The following is a 15,933-nucleotide window of genomic DNA, read 5'->3' as shown; positions in this document are numbered from 1 at the left end:
CATGTGCTTGTGTGGATTTCTGCAGGGCACTTTTTTCCCGCACTCCAAAGACATGCTGGTAGGTTAATTGGCTCCTATCTAAATCTGCTCTAGTATGTGTGTATATGTATGTGATACAAGAACCTTAGATTGTAAGTTCCTTGAAGACGGGGACTGATTGAATGTACAGTATGTTAATCGCTGGGGCTATATATGCAAATATGTGCCATGGTGTACAGGCAAGAAGAGTAGCCATGCCGGTGACTTGTCCTGAATGTTCCACTATGGGGGAAGTTCCTTCACTGACTGCGCAGGCGCAAAGTTCCCGACGGAAATCCCCGAACCTCGCCCGGCATCCAGGCTCATTCTTTAACATCCCTGTGGATTGGAGGATGTTAAAAAAAGAGCCAGGAGGCCGAGCGAGCGAAGCGAGCCGTCCGAGCGCAGCGAGGACGTGAGGCCGACTGGCCACCTTCCTCTGAGTCCACGTCGCCCTGGATGCCGGCCGCCGTTCGGGGATTTCCGTCAGCAAGTTTGCACCTGCGCAGTGCTTAAAGGAACTTTCCCGATAGCTGGAACCATCTCAGCGCATCAGTTCGCGCATGCGCTGGAACTTCCGTGATACCTGGAACCAGCACGGCAGATCACCGGGGTTAGTGTTTGCTACATATTAGGTACCTACTTTCTACTAAAGTACATAATAGTTAAAGACCCTGTCAAGTATTGTTTTTAGCCATCTACATCCATTGGAGAGATTTCCATTTACAGCCTAGGACTAGGTCATGACAGTAGGCATAACAATACGTGAGTGGAAATATCTCCAAGTGAGGAAAATCTCCTATTGGGACTCGTTCACATTCGATCCTTTATCCAAAAAGGAATAAAAACTGCTTGCAATAACTGTTTTAAAAGTGTTTGCTGGAGTTTGGCTTAAATTTGTTAGTGTATTTAAATTTGCTAGTACATCTACATGCCCCTCCTCCCAGACTGACAATGTTGCCATCTCAAATGTGTCCCCTGTGCTCATTCACCCAGAGTGGGAGCACGCTAATATAGGTGTTGTAATACTGGCCAGATAACCAGGTGAAAACAGAGGGGGGGGAAACCCTAATACATCCACCACATCTAATGATTGGTAAGCTGCATTAGATTACATATTTGGTTTGGGGTTTAAAGTGATTGTAAAGGCAGAAGTTTGTTCCTCACACTGGCAGGGCCTTGGTGCAGACCCTTACCACAGAATACAGCCTTGGTGCAGACCCGTACCATAGAAGCCAGCCTTGGTGCAGACCCCGTACCATAGAAGCCAGCCTTGGTGCAGACCCTTACCACAGAATACAGCCTTGGTGCAGACCCGTACCATAGAAGCCAGCCTTGGTGCAGACCCCGTACCATAGAAGCCAGCCTTGGTGCAGACCCATACCATAGAAGCCAGCCTTGGTGCAGACCCATACCATAGAAGCCAGCCTTGGTGCAGACCCATACCATAGAAGCCAGCCTTGGTGCAGACCCATACCACAGAAGCCAGCCTTGGTGCAGACCCGTACCATAGAAGCCAGCCTTGGTGCAGACCCGTACCATAGAAGCCAGCCTTGGTGCAGACCCGTACCATAGAAGCCAGCCTTGGTGCAGACCCATATCATAGATAGAAGCCAGCCTTGGTGCAGACCTGTACCACAGAAGCCAGCCTTGGTGCAGACCCGTATCATAGATAGAAGCCAGCCTTGGTGCAGACCCGTACCACAGAAGCCAGCCTTGGTGCAGACCCGTATCATAGATAGAAGCCAGCCTTGGTACAGACCGTACCACAGAGGCCAGCCTTGGTGCAGACCAGTACCATAGAAGCCAGCCTTGGTGCAGACCATACCACAGAAGCCAGCCTTGGTGCAGACCATACCACAGAAGCCAGCCTTGGTGCAGACCCGTACCACAGAGGCCAGCCTTGGTGCAGACCTGTACCACAGAAGCCAGCCTTGGTGCAGACCCGTACCACAGAAGCCAGCCTTGGTGCAGACCCGTATCATAGATAGAAGCCAGCCTTGGTACAGACCGTACCACAGAGGCCAGCCTTGGTGCAGACCAGTACCATAGAAGCCAGCCTTGGTGCAGACCATACCACAGAAGCCAGCCTTGGTGCAGACCAGTACCATAGAAGCCAGCCTTGGTGCAGACCCATACCACAGAAGCCAGCCTTGGTGCAGACCGGTACCATAGAAGCCAGCCTTGGTGCAGACCAGTACCATAGAAGCCAGCCTTGGTGCAGACCCGTACCATAGAAGCCAGTCTTGGTGCAGACCCGTACCATAGAAGCCAGCCTTGGTGCAGACCAGTACCATAGGAGCCAGCCTTGGTGCAGACCAGTACCATAGAAGCCAGCCTTGGTGCAGACCCGTACCATAGAAGCCAGCCTTGGTGCAGACCCGTACCATAGAAGCCAGCCTTGGTGCAGACCCGTACCATAGAAGCCAGCCTTGGTGCAGACCCGTACCATAGAAGCCAGCCTTGGTGCAGACCCGTACCATAGAAGCCAGCCTTGGTGCAGACCCGTACCATAGAAGCCAGCCTTGGTGCAGACCCGTACCATAGAAGCCAGCCTTGGTGCAGACCAGTACCATAGGAGCCAGCCTTGGTGCAGACCAGTACCATAGAAGCCAGCCTTGGTGCAGACCCGTACCATAGAAGCCAGCCTTGGTGCAGACCAGTACCATAGGAGCCAGCCTTGGTGCAGACCCGTACCATAGAAGCCAGCCTTGGTGCAGACCCGTACCATAGAAGCCAGCCTTGGTGCAGACCAGTACCACATAACCCGGGTACAGATCGGCGCCCACCGGCGTGTCACGAGCATGCAGCACATGAGCTCGGGCAATGCAGCGACAAGCGTCTATCACAAGCCCCGCCCCTCCAGCCTCAGCTGAGTGTAGGCCGAGCTCCCCCACTGGGACATTTTGAGCTACGTCACCATGATCCTGGATCCTGCCGGGGAAAAGAGGCGTGGCCCGGTGACGCTCCTTGCCACCAATCAGAGTCGTCCACATGCAGCGACCGTGAGCCTGGGGCTGCCTCGGAATAAAATGCTATAGCGGCTGTGTTCCGCTGCCACACTAGAAGCAGGAGCTGCGCAGGAGGAGACGGCCCCGTGTACGACACGGCACAGACACAAGCAAGCGAGGCCCGGAGATAACGCTTCATAGGAGGAACTCGCTGACCGGGCACTGTGTCTTCTATATCTATTCAATATATATATCTGTGTGAGGAAACCAGCCTTGGACAGTCCCGGGCGCTGAGGTGCATCCAGTCCCGGCATCGTAGAACCACCCGGCTTGGCCTCTCCAGCTGTGTAAGGAGAAGACTCTCCCCTCAGAGAAGACTATCCTCTATACAGAGAAGACTCTATCCCCTCAGAAAAAGACTATCCTCTATCCAGAGAAGGCTCTATCCATAGATAGTAGCGGTGTCCGGGTGGGGGGCTCCTCGTATGGACAGTGAGCTGTGAGGAGGACCCGGGCCTATTGTGTGGACTGATCACTAAGGCGGACACAGAGGAGGAGGAGGAGAGGCAGGAGCCGGCCATGGACAACGCACACACCAAGACGGTGGAGGAGGTGTTGGCCCATTTCAACGTGAATGAAAGCACAGGGCTGGGCCTGGAGCAGGTCAAGAAGCAGAAGGAGAGATGGGGGCCCAACGGTACGTCATCTCAGGGGCCCCTCCATCACCTGCTACAATGGAGGAGAGGGGGAGGGGGATGCTCAGGGTGTGATGTGCTCTGATCGGTTGCTGCCACCAATGGATCTCCCCATACACGTTACAATCTCCTTTCTCTCTGATCATCCACACATGGACAGGGATCAGACCGATCTAAAGAGATTGTAAGGTGTATGGAGAGGGTTAGAAGGGAATTCACCAGAACTGTGCATAGCAACCAATCCGCTTCTACCTTTCATTTTTTTTTAAAGCTTAACTGAAAAGCCGGAAGTTAGAAGCCGATTGGCTGCCAAGCACAACTGATCCAGTTTTTTGATGAGTCCCCCACCCTGAGTGTTTGGATTACAGGTGGTCACTCCATCTACCTACCTAGATATAGCTGCTGTGTGAATGAGGCCTACATTGCCAATCTACTGCCAACTGTCAGTAAATTCACGGGCAGTTTTATAATCCGTAAATCTTTACATCTGTCCATCAACAGTCGTGACAGATATGCAGTCGACATGTCCCTAACTGACTGTCACGGACATATGTAAAAATCAGATTTGATATTACTGACTGTTGGCAGCCCTGGTACCTACCTGTAGGAAAATGTAGGCCTCATTCACACAGCAGTTATAAAAAAAAATTCACTTTTTTTTTTAAATTAACGCATCTGAACACGGTCGCATTGTTTTCAATGGAAACCGCCACACAGATGCGTAAACGTGTTCTGCGTTCAAATCCGTAACAAAAAATCTGGACTTGCGTAGGCCGGATGTGGGTGTTGGAGATAAAAGTCGGGACACAAGTATTTTCTGATCTTTTACATGTGTAATAAGATCAGTTAAATTTTTACAGCCATATGAATGTAGCTGGGTTGTGTGTGTGTGTGTGTGTGTGTGTGTGTGTGTTGGAGTAGCCAGGGCTGAATTTCTGATGACTGAATCATTTCCTACCCACCAACTACAGGGAGAGATGGGGACAAAGGGGAAATTCAGCTACTAATCATTACCCAAGATCTGTACACGCCAGCGGTGCTAATCAGCAGCTGTTTGTGGTGTTGCCAGGCGACTGATTAAAAGATCACACAACTTTATTTGTATACTAGGGATCGGATGTTGTTTTATCCTTGGTGTGAGAGAGGGACCAGGCTGCTCCAGGACACTGACATGGTGCACCGGCTTCTCTGTGGGGGAAATGCACCAACAGAGATAAATGTCAGCACTTCCTGTAAGGGCCTATCCCGGCATCTCAATGGGAGCCTAGCTTCACATCAGCAGAAGATGGCTGCCTGGATGGAACCTCGTGTGTGTGTGTGTGTGTGTGTGTGTGTGTGTGTGTGAGAGAGAGATCGAGTACCAGAACCGGTTTCACCACTTCCCTGACATCTGCCGATTGCTGATCTTGGCTTTAATCCCTTTGCCTTTTCTTAAGGGTTGCACAACATCCTGTCTCCTCTTTATGTAGGAGGTGAATGTAGTATTGGCAGACCTGGGCGAAAAAAAGCGTATATACTTGTTGGCTAACATGCCAAATAAAGATTAATATTACCTATTTAGTTATTGCTCGGTAGAGATTTTTGTTGGTCACTGTTGGAGGAATAACCAATTTTTTTTGTGTGTTTTTTTTTTTGTATATATATATATATGTATGTATGTATGTATGTGTGTATGTGTGTATATATGTGTGTGTAGATATAGATATAGATATAGATAGATAGATATATCTCATTTTCATATTTTCTCTCTCTCCTTTGTGTACGTTTCATTAAAGCGGGGGTTTACCTGCAAAAATTTTTTTAACATTAGATTGGGCCTAATTACTGGAGGCAGAATCGGGTGTTTTTTTTTTAAATCAATGCAGTACTTACCGTTTTAGAGATAGATGTTCTCCGCCGCTTCCGGGTATGGTCTTCGGGACTGGGCGTTCCTATTTGATTGACAGCCTTCCGACGGTCGCATACAGCTCGTCATGAGTTGCCGAACGTCGGTGCGGCTCTATACGGCGCCTGCGCACCGGCGTTCAGCTACTTTCGGAAACTGGTGACGCGCTGTATGCGACGGTCGGAAGGCTGTCAATCAAATGGGAACGCGCAGCCCATACCCGGAAGCGGCGGAGAACATCTATCTCTAAAACGGTATGTACTGCATTCATTTTAAACAAAACACCCGATTCTGCCTCCAGTAATTAGACTCAATCTAATGTTAAAAAAAATTTTTTTGGGTGAACCCCCGCTTTAAGGTTGTCATTGTTTGTTTTTAAATATCGTGTTTGTGTGTGATTATCTATCTCACACACAAACACTGTATTTAAAAAACAAACAATGACAACCTCCATGAAACGTACACAAAGGAATCCTAAAAAAAATAACATTGCTGGACACCTGCAGGCATACCCACAGCTTTTGGCTACAGAAATCTGTATACAAAACAAGATTAGGCCTCATAAATGTTGGTGTGTATGGGGTTTTTTTTTTTTTTTTGTGTCTCTGCAGTAGCTTTATTTGATAAAGATATCTATTTTTATCAAAGCTACTGCTGGTACAAAACAAATAAAAACATTTATGAGGCCTTAGCTACACTAAGACCTTGTTTTAAACTAACTATATAGTAAAGTGCGTTTAGAAACCTACTAAGTTGGTTAGTAATGTTTCTATTAGCAGCTGAGGACATACAGCCTGGAAAAGAGCATGCAAGTAGACGTACCTGTTGAGGATCACATGGGACTTTGTCCATTTACATGTCTGACCTTTTTATGTCTCTTTTTGATTTTTAACTTTTTTTTTTTTTTCTCTTCCCCCTGTGCTCCTTGAACCATTTCGGGAACAGAGCTACCTGCAGAGGAAGGTAAGTGTTTATTGCCGTTCAGCTATGTTTTATTTGTGCTTCTGTGTTGTCCTTAAGTCATGGTGACAAGTGTTTATCTTTCTCCATAGGGAAAACATTATGGGAGTTGGTGATTGAACAGTTTGAAGATTTATTAGTTAGAATATTGCTGCTCGCTGCCTGTATATCGTTTGTAAGTATATTGAGAAAAAAAATCTTGGCACCTAGTATTAGATGTGCAGTGATGACATAAAAAGTTGCATCACTAGAATTGAAAAGCCAAATCTATCCAGAATGTTCTAGAAATCGTGTGTGTGTGTGTGTGTGTGTGTGTGTGTGTGTGTGTGTGTTCTCTCTCTCTCTCCTCTTCTGGGAATGTTGATTTCTTTAGATCAGTGTTCTAGGCTGAATGATACTTGGCGGCAGGGTGGATGATTTGTTGACTAAGTATAGTAACTGACCACTTTTTTTTTTTTTGCTAATGTATTCCTTTTGAGCCCAAACAGAATTACCACTATAATTCCTTTTCTGTGTATGCTTGTACTACAAATTAACAGAGGGGAGGTTTTAATGAATGATCAAGAGATAAGTATAGCAGCTACAGGAAGTATATTTTCTGTTTTCATTGGAAAGCTTTCTTAGGAGCCCTGGGCTTTTTGGGCTCATGTACGCAAACATTGTGCAGTACTCTTACATTGCTCTGTAATAAAGGCTTGTGCCAGATTATACAGTGTCTTGTAGTCTGAATAGTTGATAAATTGGGAGTTTGGGTAGGAATAATCTCACTCATCAAGAACCCTCCTTCACCCACCATGCCACGTGTTGTGAAGCAGTATATAGTGGCATGGAAGTTGGTGAAACGCCTTCCGTTTTCTGTAGATCCCCATGTAGTACCAATGCTAGTCTCCCTGTGTCAGCTTAATTGTAAGTGTCCTGTACATAGTGAGATTTACTATAGATTTTATCAAAACTGTATGTAACAAAGAGAAATATCCTGTGTTAAGTGCATCATAAACCAATTAAAATTAGTGTACAAGTAATCCCAATAATAAAGACAAGCTGTATCCCACAGAGTAATACAAAATAGCACAACACACACCTTTTCTGATCAATAAAAAAAGTGTGTGAGAAATGAAGAGAAGATAAATAGTCCGGTAATTCGTGAAGTTCATAAAACAGTGTAAAATCAGTTCCATTGCTGGGTAAAACCAAGGTGCTCCAATGTGCGCCAAAAACATTTAAAAAAATAATAATAAATCTTGTGCTTTTAATTACCAACATGTGCTCCACCAAGAGGGATTCCAAGATCCCTCTTGGTGGAGCACATGTTGGTATTCACTGAAAGCACAAGATTTTTTTTTTTTTTTTTTTATGTTTTTGGCGCACAAGTAGAGCACCTTGGTTTTACCCAGCAATGGAACTGATTTTACACTGTTTTATGAACTTTGTGACTTACGGCACTATTTGTTTTCGTGTATCATGAATGATTGGTTTAAAGGGAGTTGTAAAGGTACAATTTATTTGTTTTTATTCTTTTTTTCCTAAATATCTTCCTTTACCTTAGTGCAGTCCTCCTTCACTTACCTCATCCTTCGATTTTTGCTTTTAAATGTCCTTATTTCTTCTGAGAAATCCTCACTTCCTGTTCTTCTGTCTGTAATGCGAGGCTTTCTCCCTGGTGTGGAGTGTCGTGCTCACCCCCTCCCTTGGACTACAAGAGAATCGGGACTCCCACTAACGCACAGCTCCTTTATCTGCAACGTAGAGAGCGTCCTGACTCTCCTGTAGTCCAAGGGTGGGGGTGAGCATGACACTCCACACCAGGGAGAAAGCCTTGCATTACTATGTGGAGTTACAGACAGAAGAACAGGAAGTGAGAATTTCTCAGAAGAAATAAGGACATTTTAAAAGCAAAATGGAAGGATGAGGCAAGTGGAGGAGGACTGCACTAAGGTAAAGGAAGCTATTTAGGGGGAAAAAATTGTACCTTTGCAACCCCTTTAAGTGCTTCAGTACTATAGTTCAGCAGTGCAGAATTGTTGCTACTAAACACAAAATTGATTTTTGCCTCTATTTATCAAGCCATTCCAAAATTTATAAAATGTGTGGTACATTTTTTATGATTGCGTTTTTGCCTTTAGTAAATTGGGCAGAATTTAAGGAAACATTTTAAAATAACCAAATAAGGCAAAGAATTACAATATCTCGGGTGGTCGTTTTTTTAAAAATAAAATTTTTTTTTTTTGTAAATGGATGCGTTTTGTAACAAATGTCAGTGGGCTATACTCCAAGTGCCTTAGCCCCCCGTTCACAACAGTGTGGTTTGACGGTTCCAAATTGCATGACAAATTGCACCTCATTGCTGGCAATGAAACCGTTCATATAGCCGTGACTTTGAAAAAGGTTCCTGCAATACTTTTTTCTGATTTCACTGCGACTTGCATTGACTTCTGAAATTGCAAGTCTCAGTGAAGTTGGATGTACAAATCGCACTGATGCGTGGCTTTGAAATTGCGCTGAAAGCACGATTTCAAAGCCTTGCTGATGTGAACGGGTGAGTGCTGTTGATTTAGGCCTCTTTCATACGGGTGGCCTGCCTGATGATCCCCTGCTGATCAAAGCAGAGTCCAATCTGTTGATCCCCCCCCCCCCCCCCCTCACTGAGCAGGCGGATGACGGGTCCGTATCTGCTCACTGTGCATAGACAGACCTGTCAGAGCCCCGCTCTCCTCTATAGGGAAATCAGATGAAAATCGACCACCTGTCCGATTCGCCGGACGGATGGAGAATAAGGGTATCCATTTGTCTGGATTTGACAGACGGGATCGCATAGCAGGCGGGTGTCAGCGGACATGTCACCGCTGACATCCCATACTGGTAAATGGGGGCTCTGATCAGGGCTACCCGAAAAACTGACAGGATCGGAAAGCCTGTGTGAAAGGGGCCTTACAAAAACTGGAGGGTGCAAAATCTGGTGCAGCTGTGCATGGTAGCCAATTGGCTTCCAACTTCAGCTGTCAGTTAAGCTTTGAAGCCTAAAACCTAGAAGCTTTTTTGTTTCTATCAGGGCTGTGGAGTCAGTAGATAAATGTTTCCACTCCTAAATGTTCCGACTAGAGGTCAACCGATATATCGGCCGATATTTGGCTGTTTTGGAGAAATTGGCATCGGCCGATTTTCATCCAAATTGGGCCGATATTTAACATGGCCGTTGGCGTTGACTCGGCTCCGGAGCTAGGCCGAAGCCGCAGCCTTTCCTGATGCTGTGACCGCGGCGGCAATCTGCGGATTGCCGCCACGGTCACAGCATCAGGAAAGGCCGCGGCTTCGGCCTAGCTCCGGAGCCGCGGCCATCTTGGTACACCCAGCGCGGCGGCCCTCCCCTCTGTTTACACCCAGAGGAGGAGGGGCCAACTCGCTGCTATCTGCTGGCTTTTTTTTTTTTTTTAGTTTTAGGATGTCGGCAGCGGGCCTGTAACTGCCAATTGGTGGCCGCCGCTGCCGACATCCTCCACTCTGGGGGCAAAAAAACGTCCCCTGACTGCTGCGCGCCCTGCCTCTGCCTACAAGCCCCAGAATGCAGCGCCGGCCGGTAACTGCGGTGATGCACTGGTTGTCACTGAGGTGATATGCGCTGGTGGGCAATGATGGGATGCACTGGTGATATGCGCTGGTGTGCAATGGTGGGATGCACTGGTGCATTGATGAGGTGGCACTGATAGGCTGCACTGATAGACAAGACGCCAATGAGGTGGCACTGATAGGATGCACTGAGGTGGCACCGATTGGGCTGCACTGATGTGGCACTGACAGGCTGCACCCCACCTCTCCACCCTAAACAATTATCTCCTCTCCACCCTAGGTTTTTTTGAGATGAGGGGAAAAAAAAATCGGCCTAAAATATCGGCCGCAAAAATCGGCAACACAATATCGGCCATCGGCCGCCCCGATTTCCAAATATCGGCATCGGCCAGAGGAAAAACCCATATCGGTCGACCTCTAGTTCCGACACCTAAATGTTGTTCCGACAATCTAAATTTAGTAGGAGTTGGGGTCGGTGCATTGTTTGCTGACTCCGACTCCAGGTACCCAAAATTTCCTCCGACTCCACAGCCCTGGTTTCTATGCAGAGCTGCACCTGATTTTACACTCTAGTTTTAGTAAATTGACCTCAGTGTGTCTATTTACAGGGACCTATGTAAGATGCAAGCATTAGTTGCAATCTGTGAAGCAAGGGCAGTTTGCTGCCATTTGTTACAAAACTTGGGATAAATGTCTAATTGCAACCATTTTAATTCTGTAGTTAAGCAACTGTGCATTAAGACAGAGCTAGCATGTTTGATTTTTTTTTTCTTGAGTCGCTCTTAATCAGTGTTTTACCTACTAGGGTTAGGTTCGCACTATTGCAGGTTTTGCGTGCCGTGTTTGCATGGGTACAGCAGCCCATTCATTTGATTGGGAAATACAGGGAACAGGTCCCCAACCTTTTTTTCCAAAACTGATCCGTGGGGCAACTGCACAGAACCGCATTATTTGTGGCATCATGTAGTTTTGCACAATGAAGCACCGCATTTCTGAAATCTGGAGTGCGTTTGTCCTTTCTTACGAATATTGCCTGTCGCACCAAGACAACGGACCAGCACCTTGTCCTTCAGAGAGGGGATTGTCTCACCTGGAGTGGTGTTGCTCTCATTACTGACAGAATTAAAGGCACCCCCACGCATCTGTTAAGGAGTAGCCTATTTTGGCCGCGGGTACTTGTGTGTTTTACACGTGCTTTGGTACTCGCAATGGTGTAAGCCTAGGCTAAGAATACGTTTTGTTACAGTAACCATTTATTCCTACTTGTACAGTTTTGTAAACTGGGGTTACCATACTTAGAAGGAAAATGAATGTTATAATCCTGTCCTTTTACTTAAAGGCTACATTTTGGGATGCTTGTTGCAGCTGGGGCTCCTGTTCTCTGACTTCTAAAAAGTGGTACTAGTCGCCAGACATAGTACATCTCTGCAGTATCAGACCACAATCTGTTTAATCCCCAAGTTTCCACTTCTACAAGGCCATTGCAGTCTCCAGTGCTAGATGTGAGCATTGGATATGCAGGTTTACACCCTTCTTCTCCTCCTTTTTTATTTATTTTTTTTAAAAAAATTTTTAATGCTTTCCTGTAAACCGTTTCTAAATGTTACTACTTTCATAAAACTGGTTTAATTTTCTCAGTGATGAGGGTCAGTTAAATCCAACCTGCTATAGTTTAGGTTGCTAGACGCTTCCCTTAAAGGAGCACAAGCGTGTGTTTGTTTTTTCTTTTCCTTATAAATTTTTTTTTTTTTTTTTGGAATCCCTGTAACAATTTTGCTTTCAAAGGGATAGCTCATTTTTAAAGGGATGTATGGCCAAAGCTTGCTTGCACTCCTGTGACCCATAGTCAGCAGACAGTGGGCTAAAACCCATTGTCAGCTGATGTCATAGCTCTAGTCACTGGATGTATCTTGACAATATCTGGATCCACCTAAATGCCTGACCAGCAGCTGGCCCAGCCTGAGACAGCCACTTCCGCAGCTGGTGGGCACTTCAGTGAACACTGGAAGAGCAGAGAGCTGGTGGCTGACAGTTGCCATTCTGTGCTTTTTGAGTGGGTCTGAGAAATCAGTGGTTACTTGATTGTTGTGTTCTCAGGCTTAGAGCCAGCAAGAGATCATACCAATGCTGCAGCCATATAGTTTAGTATGTGTGCTTTGCTTTTTTTTTTTTTTTCCCCACTTCCCGCGCTTCTGCTTTAAAAGGATATTAAAGTTGTCTGTTTTTAGGGGGGGAAACGCCTGCCAGCTGCGGCTATACTACCCAATGAAAAGCAACTCATCATGGATCACTTTTCAAAGGACAACAAGCGGTGAAAACCTGTTAGGGGGGAGCAGGGGACGGGGACAAGCCACGCTTTGTGTGTGTCTATGGATGCACACATCCCGGCTTGACATATGCCTTTTTAGCAAGCAGCTTGATATGGGGGCACATGCAGAAGAGGAGAAGCAGAGTGTTCGCAGGGGACCCCAGAAGAGGAGGCAAGGAACCACACTCTGCAATATACTTTTAACAGAGCAGGTTGGCAGAACGTGTTATTTTTCTTCCCTAAAAACGAACGTTCTGCCAACCTTCTCTGTTAAAGTATATTGCACATTGTGGTTCCTTACCTCCTCTTCTGGTGTCCCCTGCCAGCACACTCTGCTTCTCCTCTTCTGCATGTTCCCCTATAGCAAGCTGCTTGCTAAAGAGGCCCATGTACATGCTCCCAAGCCGTGCTGTGTGCATCTGTAGATGCACACAGCCTGGCCGGGCCCTGTCCCCTGCTCCCTCCTAACAGGATTTCACTGCTTGTTGATTGATTGATTTTTGAGCTTAATTAGGCGCCAAATGCCCACTATGAAGTGAGCGTCTATGTTGCTCTTTGAAAAGTGATCCATCATGGGTTGTTTTTCAGAGGGTAGTATAGCTGCAGCTGGCCAGGTGTGTGGTTTTATTTTATTGCTGAACTGCAATTATACATTGCATGACTCCACTGCAAGCCTAGCATTTGGCTTGTGATTGCAGTGCAGTCCCATTTGATCTCGATGGGAAAGTTTGAAAGGTGTGCCACCTATCGGTGTGACTTTTTATGAAACTAAAACATTTTCATGTGAGGGTTTATGGTTTTGACCTGATCTACTAGATCTTCAGGTTTAGGTGCACTTATTTGGAGCATAGTCTGCAAGGTCTTTTGATCAAATCAGCGAGTGTGGTTGTTTTTATTGGTTAATTTGCATCATAGCTATATGTGTTAATATTAAAGTAGCAGTAACTGAATGGAGAAATAGCATAGCCAATAGGCATGTTTTATACAATGGTATGTGTACTGTATAGAAAATATGTAAGTGAAAACCTGTTTGTAGTACAAGGAGGAAACAAACTGCCACAATCATTTCTAGCCTACCCTGTGGGATAACATTTGTCACATTTTTTTTTAAAGAAAATACATTTTGTAACCAATTCATAATCTTGCATGTTTGTTCTGAATCGTTTTATATTCTTTTTTTTTTTATAACTAGAATTGTTTTTGTCAGGTGGCTTTAGCTATGTTGATTGCGGACTGTTATATACAGTATATGTTAAAATAAATAAAATGCATACATGGCCTTGTTTGCATTATAATGTTGTTCTTCCATGTCCAACTCCAGCAAAAAGTGTTTTTGTATAGTGGGGAAGGGTTAGAGCCTCTGCCATGTTTTTATTGCTCTGTATGAAAGAGGCTAGAGGTGATTAAAGAAATCTAACTAGGACAATAACTGCAATAAAATCTGTATATTTTTAGCTTGATGGGAGTGTTGGCACTCTTGCCCTATGCACACTGGGATTTTAACTATTGTGCATCAAATTTCAAAGGCTGTGACATGTTGAAATGTGCTGGGATTTGATGCACAGGGGATAAACATCCAGTATATATGAAACCACCTCCACTCTATTTGAAAAATAAAATGAAAAAATTTACTAGAATCCACGTGTGTGCGTTTTTTTTTTTTTGTTTTTTTTTCCCCCCCAAGATAAAAACCCTTGTAGTTGGACAGATGTTGAGCTGCATATTTAATCTAGGTGATAAAGTCTTGTACTTGCATAGCAAAGTTTGTATTCCCAGTGTTCTAACTAATTTGTAAAGTGACTAACCTGATTGTTCTATGCCCTCTGTCAGCTATGTTCTATTTAAGAATATGACATTAATGATTTCTTCTGCTTGTTAGGTCTGAAAATCTAATGCAAAAAATGGGCACTAGCAGTATCATACATTTTCCCACAGTTTAAACAATGCCAACAAATTCCAATGCCTTTTTAAAAGCTAGCAAAGACAATGCCTGCTGCATTCCCCATTTGTGCTAATCTTTTTCTGTCTTTTTTTTTTTTTTATTTTATTTTCAGGTGTTGGCATGGTTTGAGGAAGGTGAAGAAACAATCACAGCCTTTGTAGAACCTTTTGTAATTTTACTTATTTTAGTAGCAAACGCCATTGTGGGTGTGTGGCAGGTAAGAGAATATTTGTAAAAAAAAGCAGCATAAACTTTGTCTTCTTGCATCCTGTCAATTTAAATGGCTTTTGGAAAAATGAGTATCAGATTCCAGTCCTAAACAAGGCATTCAACTGAATAATAAAGAAAAAAATTAGAAGTGAAGTAAAATATTAATTTTGCTATCTTAAAAAATATAGCTTTAAAGTATACAGCTAACAGAATCAAGCACATGTAAAGGATTATCGGTTCAGAAGTCAGAACAGTTTTTCAGTGTAGTGCTTACAATGATGGCTACTTTCTGTTGATCTTACATTTTCCATTAAATGATGTAACTTCCTCATACTAAAGCGTTTTGCAATCGCCCATGTTAGAAAACCGTGTTTTTCCTGTCTCTAATGGTGGTTTCAACCCCCCAATTAATGAACATAAAGTATAAAGTGTACTTATTGTATGCTAACCCCCCTTTCCCCAGATAAAGATGTCAAAAAAAGATTAACAGAAAAAGAGTAGTCTGTATTTTTCAAGTGTTTTTGGGTGGCTTAGCAGACATTCACTAAACATATTGTGGTTGGCTACGTCACACTGCATAAACATTTGCCAAAGGGCAACTCATGCCTATTTCAAGAGATAATCTGCTAGAATCATTTTTGTATTTGAGTGGAAAATGCAATTGTATGATTATCCTACTGTAGTTGGGCTCAGTGACAGTTTTACATGATTGGTCACATAGTTTTGACATATTGTAAATTAAAATTAAGCTGTTACATACACAAACATGTATGACTATCATTACAGATAACAACATTCAGGTACCTTTTACTTGTCTTTATATTGGTCTCTAGGGAGTACCCTGGGCCCTAAACCCAGGCTAAATGCATGATCTTGACTTTCCTCTAAGTTGAGATGTTACACCACTTCAATGCTTGCCCTATCAGCAAGTCATTTTTTTTCACTTTTGGTGGCTAAACAGGTCAGCAGAAGAGCAAATGAAAGGTACATGTATGTGTGCAGCTAGTCAGGCATGTATTAAAGTAAAATTGCATATGCAAAGCACTAGACTTGCTTTAGATCCTGCTACCTGTCATTGGACAGACCGGTGCCAGAATGCCAGTGACGAGCACATTTGAATGTTGAATAACAGATGGTGGGGCTAAGGCCTGAGAGCAGTGGATCTTAAAAGAAGTTGAGAAAAAAAAAATCAGTCAGTCACCTAGTTTGATGCAGCATTGGTCCACCCACCACCTCCAAGACCGAGAATTGAGAGCTCAAAGACCACTGATTGCTCAGTTCTCGGTCTTCACTGAGCCGGTGACTGTCAGTCACTGGCTCTCTGCTCCTCCAGCGCTTGCAGCGCAGGCAGAAGGAGCAGCTGGCTCCAGGCTGTCAGCAGCTAGATGTCGATCCATACA

The 15,933-nt window shown here is 44.7% G+C and overlaps 1 protein-coding gene across 3 annotated transcripts in view; it reads left to right on the top strand.

Annotated features, from left to right (window-relative positions):
* Positions 1 to 3,361: 3,361 nt before the first annotated feature.
* The window catches only part of ATP2A2 (ATPase sarcoplasmic/endoplasmic reticulum Ca2+ transporting 2), an 85,100-nt gene continuing 72,528 nt past the window's right edge, over positions 3,362 to 15,933 (top strand). For all 3 annotated transcript variants that reach the window (XR_005748103.1, XM_040346772.1, XM_040346759.1), the window contains exons 1-4: positions 3,362 to 3,666; positions 6,495 to 6,512; positions 6,602 to 6,684; positions 14,436 to 14,540. Coding sequence is in view for 2 of the 3 variants with exons in the window: in XM_040346772.1 (XP_040202706.1) it covers positions 3,549 to 3,666; positions 6,495 to 6,512; positions 6,602 to 6,684; positions 14,436 to 14,540 (324 nt within the window). In the remaining variant the exon portion in view is untranslated. The remainder of the gene's footprint in view (positions 3,667 to 6,494; positions 6,513 to 6,601; positions 6,685 to 14,435; positions 14,541 to 15,933) is intronic.

Source organism: Rana temporaria, chromosome 1 (genome assembly GCF_905171775.1).
Source record: "Rana temporaria chromosome 1, aRanTem1.1, whole genome shotgun sequence".
Classification (NCBI taxonomy): Eukaryota; Metazoa; Chordata; class Amphibia; order Anura; family Ranidae; genus Rana; species Rana temporaria.
Note: the sequence above shows the minus strand (reverse complement) of the source record. Positions and strands in the feature narration are given on the sequence as shown.